Source organism: Microcebus murinus, chromosome 12 (genome assembly GCF_040939455.1).
Source record: "Microcebus murinus isolate Inina chromosome 12, M.murinus_Inina_mat1.0, whole genome shotgun sequence".
Taxonomy (NCBI): Eukaryota; Metazoa; Chordata; class Mammalia; order Primates; family Cheirogaleidae; genus Microcebus; species Microcebus murinus.
The window spans coordinates 12196315-12210868 of NC_134115.1; the positions used below are offsets into that span (position 1 = coordinate 12196315).

The following is a 14554-nucleotide window of genomic DNA, read 5'->3' on the forward strand; positions in this document are numbered from 1 at the left end:
GCTGGGCTCCATGCAAAATACACACTTAAAAAGCATCCTTCATCACACATGTGTGCGTGCGCGTACACACACACGCCCACCTCTGCCATCTTACCCAGTAAGGTCATATATTCTATTCCAAAATAAAAGATATTTACAACTCAAGCTAAATGTGTCTTTTTGTTAACCCCTTAGATGATGGATTGGAAAATACATTAATTAATTTTAGATCTAAAAACTACCATGGTGGTGAGTAAAAGAATGATGATAGAACATTATGGAAGGTAAGTGTTTTTGAAGGGACCTCTGCCATTTAGGCAAGTAGTAAAGAATGAGAAGTGAATTTTATAAAACGTGAGTATTTGAGGAGAAAAAACAAACTGTTCATCCCATAAGAACAGATCACTATGTGTAGTTAAACAAAAAAAAATTATCTCCATGAGAATTCACTACTGATTATTAAGAAAATAATACAGCTAAACTAATAACACTTTATAGGAAAAGAATTCATCAACAAAAATAAAAACGTTAAATACAGTTCTATCATGCCACTTTAAAGTATTCAGATTGTGACTAGGGACTAATATCTAATTCTGGGAAATGCTACTAAAGAAGTAGAGTAAAGCAGCATTTCTCAAACTTTAGTGTACATAAGAAACATTTAGAAAGATGTTAAAAAAAAAGGTTCCTTGGCCTGTCCCCCAGGGATGCTGATGCCACTGATTCCAAGGACAGCACTTTGAATAGCTCTGGTGTAGAGAACCTCTATAGCTCCTGAGGACTAAAATGCAAGACCTATGAAGAATGGTAATTCTCATAATCTAGTCAAGAGAAAATAAGAAGAAAATGTAACATAAGAGATGGAGTCAAGTGATGAACTAAACACATAAATGTCCTAGTGTTCACATTATACTCCCAACTCCTAGAAATCATGGGGAGAATTTTTACAATTCAATATTAAAAACTATAAAACAGAGGAACTTTTGGTGATCCATAAATTATGAGAAAAGCTTGAAATGGTAGGCAGGTGGGATCTTTTTTTGAAGGAAAATACCATAGCTCCAAAACTTGCAAGAGAGGACCACTCTCTTACAGTTACATTGGGAGTGAATTCAAGGACCAGGAGGCAACCCAGCAGCCAACAAGACAATTTTTTTAGGCCACTGCAATAACAGCAGCCAGCTGTCTAGGCCTTCATAAACACTTCCTTCTTATCCACTGCTCCGAAGCAAAAGACAAATAGAAATGTCCTGTCTCCAACAGGAAGGAGGAAGGAGTCTTGGGAGGAGAAGTAAGCATGGCTATCAACCCCCAGGAAATTTGGAAGGGCTCTAATGCCCAGAATACAATTGATTGGCAATCCCAACCAACACCACATTCTGATCTTCCCCACAAATACTGGAGGCAGGCTACAGTAAACAGAAACACTCATGGAGAGGGGCTAATGAGAAACCCAAATTCCAGTAAGATCAATTTGTTCTCCAAAGCAGTTGGGCCTATTTATTTATGTTCACATCACCAACATCCTAGAGTTCACATCTGATGGCTGTCTCACTAATGTTGTGGTTTACATTTTCTTGAAAATAGGAGTTTGAAGAATATTTTTAAATTGTGGTAAAAAAAAAAAAAAACACCTAATATAAAATTTACCATCTTAGCCATCTTTAAGTATACAGTGTGGCACCATTAATTATATGCCCTTGTGAACAGATCTCTAGAACTTTTACGTCTTGCAAAACTAAAACTCTATACCCATTGAACAACAACTATTTTCCCCTTCCTCCTAACCTCTCACAGCCATTCTACTTTGTTTCTAAGAGTCTGAATAGTCTAGATACCTCATATAAATGGAATCATGCAGTCTTTGTCTTTTGTTACTGGTTTATTTCACTTTGCATAATGCCCTCAAGGTTCATCCATGTTTTGGTATATAACAGGATTCCCTTCTTCTTTCAGGCTGAATAACTTTTCATTGTCTGTATATACCACACTTCATCTGTTCATTCACAATGGGCATATCCCATCATGGGTTGCTTCCACCTCTTGGCTCTTGTGCATAATGCTGCAATGAACGTGGGTGTGCAAATATCTCTTAGAGATCTTGTTTTCAATTCTTTTGGATATATGCACAGAGTGGGATTGCTGGATCATATGGTACATCCATTTTTAATTTTTAAAGGAACCCCCATACCATCTTCCAGAGTGGCTGTACCATTTTACATTCCCACCAACAGTGCACAAGGATTCCAGTTATTCCACATCTTCACCAAAACTTATTTCCTTATTTTCTTCCTTCCTTCCTCCCTCCCTCCCTTCCTTCCTTCATTCCTTTTGAATACTGACCATTCTGATGGGTATAAAGTGATATCTTATTGTGGCTCTGATTTACATTTCCCCAATGATTAGTGATGATGAACATCTTTTCAGATGCTTATTGGTCATTTGTATATATTCTTTGGAGAAATGTATATTAAAGTCACTTGCCTAATTTTAATTGGATTAGTTGGATTTTTTGTTGTTGTTGACTTATAAGGGTTCTCCGTATAGTCTTGATATTAACCCCTTATCCAGATATATGGTTTACAAATATTTTCTCCCATTCCATCATAGGCTGTCATTCAATCTGTTAATTGTTTCCTTTGCTGCACAGAAACTTTTAAATTTGATATAATCCTTTTTTTCTACTCTCACTTTTCTTGCCTATGCTTTTGGTGTCATAGCCAAAGCATCATTGCCAAATCCAATGTCATGAAGCTTTTCTCCTATACTTTCAGGTCTTACATTTAGGTCTTTAATCTATTTTGAGCCAATATTTGTACATAATGTAAGGTAACGGTCCAAGTTCATTCTTTTGCACATGTATATCCAGTTTTCTCAGCACCATTTATTGAAGAGATTATCCTTCCCCAATCTTATAACCATGGCACCCTTGTCAAAGATCAGTTAATCATATACATGAGGATTTCTGGGCTCTCTATTATGTTACTTTGGTCAATATGTCTGTCTTTCTGCCAGTACCATATCATTTTGATTACTGTGGCTTGTAATATATTTTGGAAAAAGGAAGTGTGAGACCTCCACCCTTTTCGTTCTCAAAACTGTTTGGCTATTTGGGGATACTTTAAGATTCTATATAAATTTTAGGATGATGTTTTCTATTTCTTAAAACAAAAACATTGGTATATTGCTAGGAATTACACTGAATCTATAGATTGCTTTGGGCAGTATGAACATTTTAAAGTATTAAGTATTTCAATCCATGAACATGGGATGCCTTTCCATTTATCTGCATCTTCTTTAATTTCTTTTAGCAATGTTTATAGTTTTCAGTGTACAAGTCTTTGGCCTCCATGGTTAAGTTTTATTCTTAAAACTAAATGTTTTATTCTTTTTGATGCTATTTTAATTGGAATTCTTTTAATTTCCTTTTTGAATTGTTTGTTAGTGCACAGATGAAACTGTTTTTTGTGTGTTGATATTATATCCTGCAACTTTGCTTAATTATTAATAGCTTTTAGTTCAAATAGTTTTTTGTGGAATCTTTTAGGGTTTTTACACATAAGATCATGTCATCTGCAAACGTAGATAAAATCACTTCTCCCTTTCCAATTTGAATGTCTTTTCTTTTTCTTGCCTAATTGTTCTGGCAAGGATTTGCAGTACTATATAGAATACAAGTGGTAAGAGAGGATAAGGATATTCTTGCCTTGTTCTTGACCTTAGAAGGAAAACTTTCAGTTTTTCACCATTAAATATGATGTTAACTGTGGGTTTTTCAAACACTGCCTTTATTATGTTTAGGTAATTTCCTTCTATTCCTAATTTGCTGAGTGTTTTATCATAAATGGGTGTTGAATTTTGTCAAATGCTTTTTTTTTTTGGAGTAATTGAGATGATCATGTGGTTTTTGCTCATCATTCTATTGATATGGTGCATTACATTGATTGAATTTGGTACGTAGAACCATCCTTGTATTCCAGAAATAAATTTCACTTGGTTATGATATATAATCTTTCTAATGTATCATTGAATTGAGTTTGCTAGTATTTTGCTGAGGATTTTTGCATCAAGCTTCATGAAAAATATTTGTCTCTTTTCTTGTAGTATAGTAGCATCATTTGATTTTGATGTCAAGATGATGCTTGCCTCATAAAATAAGTTTGGAAGTGTTCTGTCTCCTTCAACGTTTTGGAAGTGTTTGAGAAGGACTAGTGTTAATTTTTCCTTAAATGTTTGATAGAATTCTCCAGTGAAGCCATCCTGCCTGGGGTTTTCTTTGTTAGAAGGTTTTGGATAACTGATTCAATCTCCTTACTAGTTATAAGTCTGTTCAGATTTTTTATTTCTTCATGATTCAGTCTTGTAGGCTGTGGTCTTCTAGAAATTCATCTATTTCTTCTTAGATTATCCAATTTGTTGTCATATAATTGTTTATAGTGTCTCTTGTATATAAATCCTTTATATTTTTGTGGCATCAGTTATAATTTCTCCTCTTTGATTTCTGATTTTTATTATTAAAGTCTTCTTTTCCCCCCTTACTTAGTCTAGCTAAAGGTTTGTCAATTTTGCTGATCTTTATAAAAACTTCACTCTTAGTTTCAATGTTTTTCTATTCTCTATTTGTTTGTTTCTGCTCTAATCTTTATTATTCTCTCCCTTCTTCTCACTTTAGGTTTAGTTTGTTCTTTTTGTAGTTCCCTAAGATGTAAAGCCAGGCTGCTGATTTGAGATCTTTCTTCTTTATTAATGTAGGCATTTACCAATATAAACTTCCCTGTTAGTACTGCTTTTGCTGCATCCCATTTTTCGTATGTTGTGTCTACATTTTCACTTGTTTCAAGTTATTTTCTACATTACTTGTGATTTCTTCTTTGACCGATTGGCTGTCTGAGAGTGTGTTAGTTTTCACATACTTGTGAATTTTCCAGTTTTTCTTTTGCTATTGACTTTCAGTTTCACACCATTGTGGTTGAAAAATACTTGGTATGATTTCAGTCTTCTTAAATTTATTAAAACTTGTTTTGTGGCCTAATATGGGACTATCCTGGAAAATGTTCCATGTGCACGTAAGAATGTGTATTCTACTGTTATTGGGTGAAGTGTTCTGTGTAAGTCTATTAAGTCCAATTGGACTACAGCATTACTCAAGTTGTTTTCTTACTGATCTTCAGTCTGATTAATCCTTATTAAAAATGAGATATTGAAATCTATTATTATTGTGTTTTTTTCTATTTCTCCCTTCAATTCTATCAATGTTAGCGTCATATATTTTGATACCCAGCTTGGAAGAACCTTGGAAGGGCTATCATGGTTAATAAGAAATAGCTTTTCTTACTAATTTCAATGTACTATTCTTACTAATTTAGAGATTGGAGATTTATTTGATCCTTTTATTTGGCCATGTTTCCCTGTTTTTTGTATTTTTTTTTGTTTGTTTTTTGGGTTTTTTTGTTTTGTTTTGTTTTTTGCTGTTTTATGCATTTAAAAAAGCCATTTCTCCCAGTTTGTATGGACTGGCATTGTACAAGGGAAGACCTTCACCAATTAGCCCACTTAGAGATCTTGGGGAGTCCTTCAAATCTTTTCCAATCATGTGTCTTCTCTGGGCTTGTGCATGTAACTTCCTAATTAGAGAGACTTTTTAATTTCTTTTTCAAGAGGTTATAATATCAAAGTCTTTACCTGCCATATAAATAAATGAATCTAAACACTTCCAATGCCTCCCATAGATTCATCATCTTATTTTTAGGTATACTTCCGAACACCACACACTTTACCTATTTTAAGTGTGCAATTCAATGGATTGTAATAAATTTACTTAGCTGAAAATTCATCATCACCATCTAGTTTTAGGATATTTCCATCACCTTGGAAAGATCCTCTGTGCTCATTTTCAGGAAATCCTTAATTCCTACTTCCAGCCCCAGGTAACAACTAATCTACTTTATGCTTTGCCTATTCTGAATATTTCATATAAATGAAATCATACAATATGTGGTATTTTGTGATGTCTTCTTTCACTTAGCACAATGTTTTTGAGGTTCATCCATGTTGCAGCATGGATAACTTTATTTTATTAAGAAATAATGTTCTATTGTATATTGTATAACCATACCACATTTTGTTTATCCAGTCATGAGTTGATGTATATTTGGATTGCTTCCACCACTTTTTGCCCATTATGAATAATGCTATGAATATTCACATAAAAGTACTTGGGTGGTATTAGCCATTTGTATATATTTTTTACTAAAATGTGTATTCCAATCTTTTGCCCACTTTTAAACTAGGTTATTTGTCTTATTACTGAATTCTTAATACATTCTGGATATGAGCCCTTTATCAGATGTACAATCTGAAAATATTTTCTCACCATTTACAACCTGTCTTTTCATTTTGCAAATTGGGGCAACAGATATTCAGATTTTTTTTTATCCATTCACTTGCTGATGGTTCTTTGGGTTGTTTCTGGTTTTGAACTATTATAAATAAAGCAGCTATGAACATTCATATGCAAGTAGTAGTATCTATGTTTTTATTTGCTATGAGTAAATACTCAAGAGTAGAATGGGCAAGTGGCATAGTAAGCATATGTTTAACTCTATGATAAACTGCTGCACTATTTAGCAACTAGTTATTCCATTTCACATTCTCACTAACAATGTATGAGAGATACAGTAATTCTACTGTATCTATCAGTCTACACATGATAATCTGAGTATTTTAAATTTTATTCATTTGAGAGAGTATATAATAGTATGACATTTGATTTTTTTCTTATTTTTTTATTGTGGTAAAACCTAAATAATAGTTATCATTTAAACACTTATAAGTGGGAATCATTAAGTGACATTAAATGCATTTCACATTCTGTTTACTCATCACTACTCTGTATATACCAAAATTTTTCATCATACCCTGAAAAAGATCTATACACATTGAACAATAACTTCCCCTTTGTCCCTCCCTCCAGCTCCCAGTAACCTCTATTGAGCTTCCTGTCTCTATAAATTTGCCTATTCTAGGTACCTTATATAAGTGGAATTAAACAATATTTGTCCTTCTGTGTCTGGCTTATTTCAATAAGAATGGTATGTATCTTCAAGGTACCTCTCTGTTCTTACATATATCAAAATTTTATTCCTTTTTAGGGAATAAACACATTTTGTTTATCCATTTGTCTGATAAAGGACACTTGGGTATGTCTCCACCTTTTGGCTACTGAGACTAATCAACATTGGTGTACAGATTACCTGTTCAAATTTCTGCTTTCATTCATATTTTTATACACACACACACCACATATAATAAAGTTCCTAATTTTGGATATATATCTAGGAGAGGAATTTCTGGGTCATGAAGAATTCTATGCTTATGTTTTTGGGGAATTGCCAAACTGTTTTCCACAGTGGTTGCATCATTTTACATTTCCACCAGCAATGAACAAGGGTTCCAATTTCTTCACATCCTCACCATCACTTGTTACTTTCCTTTTTTTTTTTTAAATAATAGTTATCCTAGTGGATGTGGTTTTTCATTGTGGTTTTGATTTGCATTTCCCTAATGATTAGTGATGTTGAATATCTTTTCATATGCTTATTTTCTACTTTTGTCTCTTTGGAGAAAAGTCTACCCAAGTCTTTTGCCCACTTTTGAGTTGAGGTTTTTTGTTGTTGAGTTCATTATATATTCTGGACATTAATCCCTTATCAGAGATAATATTTGCAAATGTTTTTAATCACTCAGTAAGTTGTCTTTTTACTTTCCTAATATAGTATTCTTTGATTCATAATAATTCTTAATGTTAATAAACTCTGATCTACCTATTTTTTCTTTGTTGCTTGTACCTTTGGTGCCATATATGAAAAATCATTGCCAAATCCAATGTCATGAAGATTTTCATCAACGTTTTCTTCTAAGAATTTTATAGCTTACTTTACGGGTTAGCGGCAACGGATTCTTAAAGGTTGAGGGCAAAGACTATTTCTGATAGAGCTTTAATTAGCAATAGCTTTACAAAAAAACCACAAAGTCCCTCAGTCCCTAGATTCTCTTGGTTAATGATATGTTAGAAATGAAATGCTCACCAATGAAAACAACTCTGATTTCTTTCACAGAGTGAAGAAACATTTGTAATGTGATTAATTGCCTTTTAATTTGAATCTATTTGATTTGTTTAGTCTAGATTTTGGAATATTATGTTTCTTAAAATAGTCATCTGTGCACATCAAATGTTGCCTTGTAAATATCCTGGCTGTGTGTGGTGAGGTCGGGGGAGAGAGGGACAGGCTAACATGCGAGTGCCTGCAGGGAGCACCTTCTCCTCTCACAGAGTGAGCAATCCCAGCGTGAGACCAAGTGCTCCTCCCTCTTGTGCTTTCCCTACTGTATATGTAGGGCTTTTTACCTAATGGGCACACAGAAAACATTACATAGTCCACTTACTGCCCTATTATAGTTGAGAGAATAGTAATTTTAAAAAGAAAATTTGAAAAAATACACTAATTTGCTATGTATTCCACTAAAATAATCTCTCCATATAGAATAAAACCTTAATTATGAACATGAGTTTCCTATGAATTATGAAATTTTACTCTCATAACTAAACTGATACATTTTGAAAGTTGAGAATAGGGACGTTTAACACCTACCGCCTTTGAGTGTTAAATCCATCAAGATGATTCTCTCTGAGTTCAGACGCTAATGATAAAACCATCTGTAACACAAAATCAGTTGCAGGTTAATTCACACTGCAAACAGGATTACATCAGTTCTATTTTTCTTGGTGTGAGTGATATTTCCGTTGAGATTCCCCCCACCCCCCGCCGTCTTCTCCTTATGTTTTACTTTGTCAGAGTGAAAAGAAAACAGCGCTAAGTCACAGTTACTAATAACTGGGATTTTATGTTTAATGTCTATTATTCTGCATTCTTATTTAGGCAATGAACAATAGATGATTAATTTCCTAAGAATTAAAACCAAACCATTTTTAAAAAGTTAGAGTTAGTTTATTTCTTCTTTTTAACTTTAGTTCATTTAAAAAAGTGCTTTTCATGTATAAAACTTCAAAAACCAGAATGGTTAACAAACATTAAAAATTTCATAATATTTTAAGAAAAGTTATATCAAAATCATAGATTAAAACTTCCTATATTTGACTACAATTTCAGCCAGAAGAAAACAAAGCTTTAAATACTGAGGTAAATATATTAATACAATACTATTTCCAAGATTACTTATTGAATTTTCTGCTTTGCTTTAACATAAAATTCCAATCAAGTTATTTTAAATACTAGATTTGTCCAACAGTACAGGCTGTGTTTATCCTGATTAAGGAAAGCTCTTCTTGCAAAAGTCTTGGAATGAATAACTGAGATGGGTTACGAGAAGAAGAGGTTGATTGGTAGATTTAATAAAACCTTTCCTGGTTTCCTTCTCCTTTCTCATAACTTCCCATCTCACATTTCTTCCTTACATGGCCGTAAGTCTACCCAAGGTAAGAAGAGATAAACAAAGAAAAGTTAAACATCTCTCCTGGAGGAGTGAAATATTTCCATTTATCCTTTTTGCTGATAGTACATTCAGCAATGAAAATTTCAATACTAATAAATTTAAAATACTCACATTTTTAAGCAAACCAGGATAGTAATCTACAGGAGCATACCCAAGACCTTGAGTGAAACGACCAACTTCTTTTTTATCAAATCTGAATGCTGAAAGTATATGAGATATTAAACTCTAAAAAACAAACAGAAAGAGAAAAATTAACTTCTTAAAAGTGAATGCAAGTGCCTATATGTATAATGCCTATAATTTGAGTTATCTGTAAATGAAGTAGTTTTTATGAAAACAAAAATCTCTATTTGTCTAAGTACTCAGCTCACTTTGATTCAATGTGTAAAGAAGAAATAAACAAGCATGAAAACTGAGTCAAACAGTAAAACAAAAATATATAATGACTAAACAGTGCTTAGTCATATTAAATGCTTTAATTATATTAAGAATTAATCTTTATTGTTTTTAAACCCAGTAAAATATATTTATCAGAGTAGATATGAGAATTTAACACATTGACTGCCACACTGGAAAATTTTTTTTTTCCTTGGGGTCATGGTATTTATTAAAAAAATAGAATAAAAATTTCAAAAACAAAATGATCCTTTCTAATTTGATGAAAATTTTATTTTTATATTGTTTTCTGTTTTTTGAATAAAAAGTAATATAAAAACTTAAAAATGAATAATATAAAAATAATGTGAAAACTTGGAAAATAGTTCATAAGGGTAAAGTATTTTTCTGAACTTGTAAGCCTTAAGTATAATTTAAAGGTAAACAGAAGTAGAACAACAAAATTTATTGACTTCTATTCATTTAATCCACATTTTTAGAATTAAATTATCAATATTAATTGTAACAATAAGAACTCAACAAGTAAGATTTTCACAAACCAACTGCAGAGTTTTGCCCAGGTTTGCTTCACAAGATCTCAGGCTCAAAACTAGCGTGAGTTAAATACAACTCAGATGGCAGTTAATGTGTTAATAAGACAACACATCACAAATCGGCAGACAAAAGAAAAATTATGAAATAAGTGGTGCCTGGAAACCTATTTTAAGAAAAAAAGTTAGATTTGCACTTTAAATTATTTATCAAAATGTACTTGAGTTTAATGTAAATTAAAGAGAACAATGTAAAAATGAAATAAAATAATAAACAGGAAGAAATTATAAGTATTTCTCAAGTATCTAAATAAGAAAGAACTTTATAAACTGAAAATCAAATCATAAGGTAAACAGATCGGTTGCATTAAATAAAAATAAAACTTCGTGTTATCAGAAAATAACATAAGCACAAACTAGGAAGAATATTAACAACAAATAGTACAGATCATATGTAATCAAATTAATGTACAAAATATACAACAAACACTAAGAGCATAAAAAATAAATATGAACAGTTAATAAGAGAAAACACAAACACCGGCAGTAACACTTTCTTTTTTTTTTAGAAATATACGGTTCTATATCTCATCACCCAGAATATTAAAATGTTAAAATATTAATACATGTTACTTCATGTTATATATATTAAAAACAGTACCTTAAAAATAAGTGGATATATTTTCCCCTCACCAATTCTATGCACTTCCTATTCTCTCCACAGAAGTAACCAACCATATGAAAATGTATTCTTCTACTCTATGTTTATACACACATACAAACACACACACATTATAGTATGCACATGCATGTATGTGTAGATCTGTCCAGAAAGTATGCAGCCATTATTAACATAACAAGGGCAGTTAGCACATTGATGTAACCTGGCAGCCAAGGAGAGTGGACTAGAATGTGCATGCATGAACAAGGATGACTTCACTGTGTTAGTGGGGCACTAGATGCCACTGAGTAAGCACATGTACTGTGTGGCCATCCACTTCGAATGACTGAAGGAGTAGAGCAATGAGTCTGCATCAAATTTTGCATTAAGCTTGAACATTCCTCCACGGAAATTATTCAGATGAGTCCGAAGGCTTTCGGGGACAATGCAACGAGCACGGTGCAGATAAAAGTGTGGCACAAATGCTTCAAAGATGGTCGAGAATCTGTTGAGAGACTCTAGGAGAACTGTGGCAGGTTCCAAGGCCAGCAGTAATACTTTTATAATCAGAAAAAAATATTTACTATTTTAAAAAGATTTTATTTGGAAATATTTGATTTTTTTAAAAAAATCTTACACTGCATCTTGTGATAACACATTATAAGATAAAATGAATATGCATATGTGCATATAAATGTACATGTGTATATATGTAAATCCAAACACAAATACTTGGAGATGACAGTCCAATCCAGGACAGAGGCTAAGGGTACTTTGGTGATGGGTAGGCACCATAGACCATGAACAACAAACACATAGCATACATACCAGTGACACCCAGGGCACTTATCACTAATCTATTATGGCACTTCTTTCAATTTCATCATAAAATATTTCACATATATAAAAAGGTATAAAATGACAAATTTCACCCACCATCAAACTTTCAACTACCATCAATAAAATATCAGAAATATAGATTAGGGCCGGTGCGGTGTGCAGTGGCATGCCTATAATCCTAGCACTCTGGGAGGCTAAGGGCGGGAGGATGGCTCAAGGTCAGGAGTTCGAAACCAGCATGAGCAAGAGTGAGACCCCCATCTCTACTAAAAATAGAAATAAATTAATTGGCTGACTAAAAACATATACAGAAAAAATTAGCCAGGCATGGTGGTACGTGCCTATAGTCACAGCTACTTGGGAGGCTGAAGCAAGAGGATCACTTGAGCCCAGGAGTTTGAGGTTGCTGTGAGCTAGGCTGCCGCCATGGCACTCTAGCCCAGGCAAGAATGAGACACTGTCTCAAAAAAAAAAAAAAAAAATACAGATGAAGCCTTCTGTGCCCTCTTCCCTTCCCCACAACAATTCTACAGCAGTCCCTAGCCCTGGGGAAAAACTCTACCCTAAATCTAGTTCACATCCTTTTGTGCAGACCACGGCACTTTCTCCCTTGGTGCTCAGACCTGCCTCAGTATCTTCAAAAAATAACTCCAAGCAAACACTCCTCAGTAATATTAAATTGAAATCCGCCATCTCTACATAACATCCTGTCTAGTGTTTTCAAGTGAGAAAAGTTAACACAGTAGCTTTAAAATATTACTACTCGGGAGAAGACATGAATGATTAAAGAAACAAAGGCCAGCAATATGTACAGCATGATATATAAAAAACCGAATCAACTGGAAAGGGAGAAAAACAGGACATTTACAGAATCAGAATGAACTTTTCATAAGGTATACGATATTAAAAGGATCCTTACTAGAGTAAAGAAAGGCTGGATTCAGCTATTTGAATATATTGCCATTTTCCCCCTCTTTTCGTTCAAACCTGCCTTAAGTACAGAAAACAAACAGGAGCTAACAATAGTCCCAGAAGAAGTTATCTCCAAGTTCTTTCCCCAAACTAAGCACAATCTGGGTGAGAGCAAGCAGCCACATTAGGGTTGGCAATCAGGGAGATGAGACACAAGCCAGTGTGCTACCCAGAGCGGAGCCATGCTCACTGGAGGGGTAGGGCTTCCACAGCAGGGAGGGCACTTGGTGCTTCCAGCAAGCTCAGGACAGGGCCTGAACCCCAGAGTGGGGTGCAATGAGGTGTTGGGTGGGGGTGAGAAGGAAAGCCCAACCAGGCCTGGCCAGCCACATGTGAAATCCATGTGGAAGTGTCCCAGGTAGACCCAGGCAGAGGAGGGGAGAGGCCAGGAGGGCTTGGTTTGGAAACTAGGCAGGCTCAGAGTTAGGGGCAGTCTGATGTTAGGTGGAGAGAGGGCAGAACTGGAAATACTCAACCTTCTGCCACCAGACTTTTCGAATTCTGTTTAACAAACACATAAAGCACTTACTATATTCTGGGAGCTGTTTGAAGTGCTTTACAAATGGCACTCATTTAATCCTCACACCCTATAGTAGGTATTACTATTGAATCTGTGTTACAGATGAGGACATTGAGACACACAGAGTTTAAGTGGCTGCCCAAGGCTAGTTACCTACCGTATGGCCAAACCTCATAAAGAACCTCCTTATATCCACTCTCCAGGAGATAGTTTTTAACAAGACAAATCTGACTGGTCTCAGTTTGAAACCCTTCTGACTTCCAGTAACTTACCATGAAACCCAAACTTCCTCCCTAAGGGAAAAGACCTGGCTCCACAGGTACCCCTGACACTCACCACTGGGCCAGCTCCCCCTCACTAGCATGCCTGGAACTCTGGAGGGCCACAGGTTCTTCGGCCCATCAGGACTTTAGTATGTCCTATTCCCTCTGCCAGGGCAGGGGGTGTCTCCTATGCCTTTCCCCTGGTGGAATGCTGCTTCTTGAAGGCATTCTAACAGTTATGACAACTAAAATTTATTGAGTGCTTTACTGTGTGTGAGGTACTATGCTAAGTTGTCTAAGTATGGCATCACACTGAAAATCCCAGGTTCACTTTTTAAATAAATTCAATTAAGTAATGTTTCAATTAATCCACTCATAAACAGGTGGCTATTATTATATTTCACATGATTGACACTCAAAAAATTAAAGCACAAGGTACTACATACAGATCCAGTTAGGATGGAAAGTAATGTAGTGCACAATAGAAAGGAACTGGTGTCAAGGAAGTCACAGCTCTGGATCAGTTTAGATTGTAGATCTTAAACAAAACCATGCCCAGACACTAACCCAGTGTCTCTCAGAAGCACTCACACCCTAGGGTCTGGGACCAGTGCCTGGAGGGTGAGACTTTTCCAACATTGCATGAGCTTCTTTGGCAGCTGAGCCAAAGGAAGTTAAAAAAAATCTAAGCATTTCATAGATTCGTAGGGTGTAATCAGGTATTATAAACAATTCCTGAGTAATGTTTAAATGGCCACAAACAGTTCCCAAGATACCACAGACATATGTTGCTTAACAACAGGTATAGGTTCCAAGAAATATGTTGTTAGGTGATTTCATTGTTGAGCAAAGATCAGAGAGTGCACTGACACAAACCTAG

General features: G+C 34.6%; 1 protein-coding gene across 2 annotated transcripts in view; it reads right to left on the bottom strand.

Moving 5' to 3' along the window:
- The window catches only part of FANCC (FA complementation group C), a 257374-nt gene that overhangs the window by 74831 nt on the left and 167989 nt on the right, over positions 1–14554 (bottom strand). For both annotated transcript variants that reach the window (XM_012748191.3, XM_076008547.1), the window contains exons 5-6: positions 9604–9717; positions 8631–8695 (exon numbers count right to left, since the gene is read on the bottom strand). In XM_012748191.3, coding sequence (XP_012603645.2) covers positions 8631–8695; positions 9604–9717 — 179 coding nt within the window. The remainder of the gene's footprint in view (positions 1–8630; positions 8696–9603; positions 9718–14554) is intronic.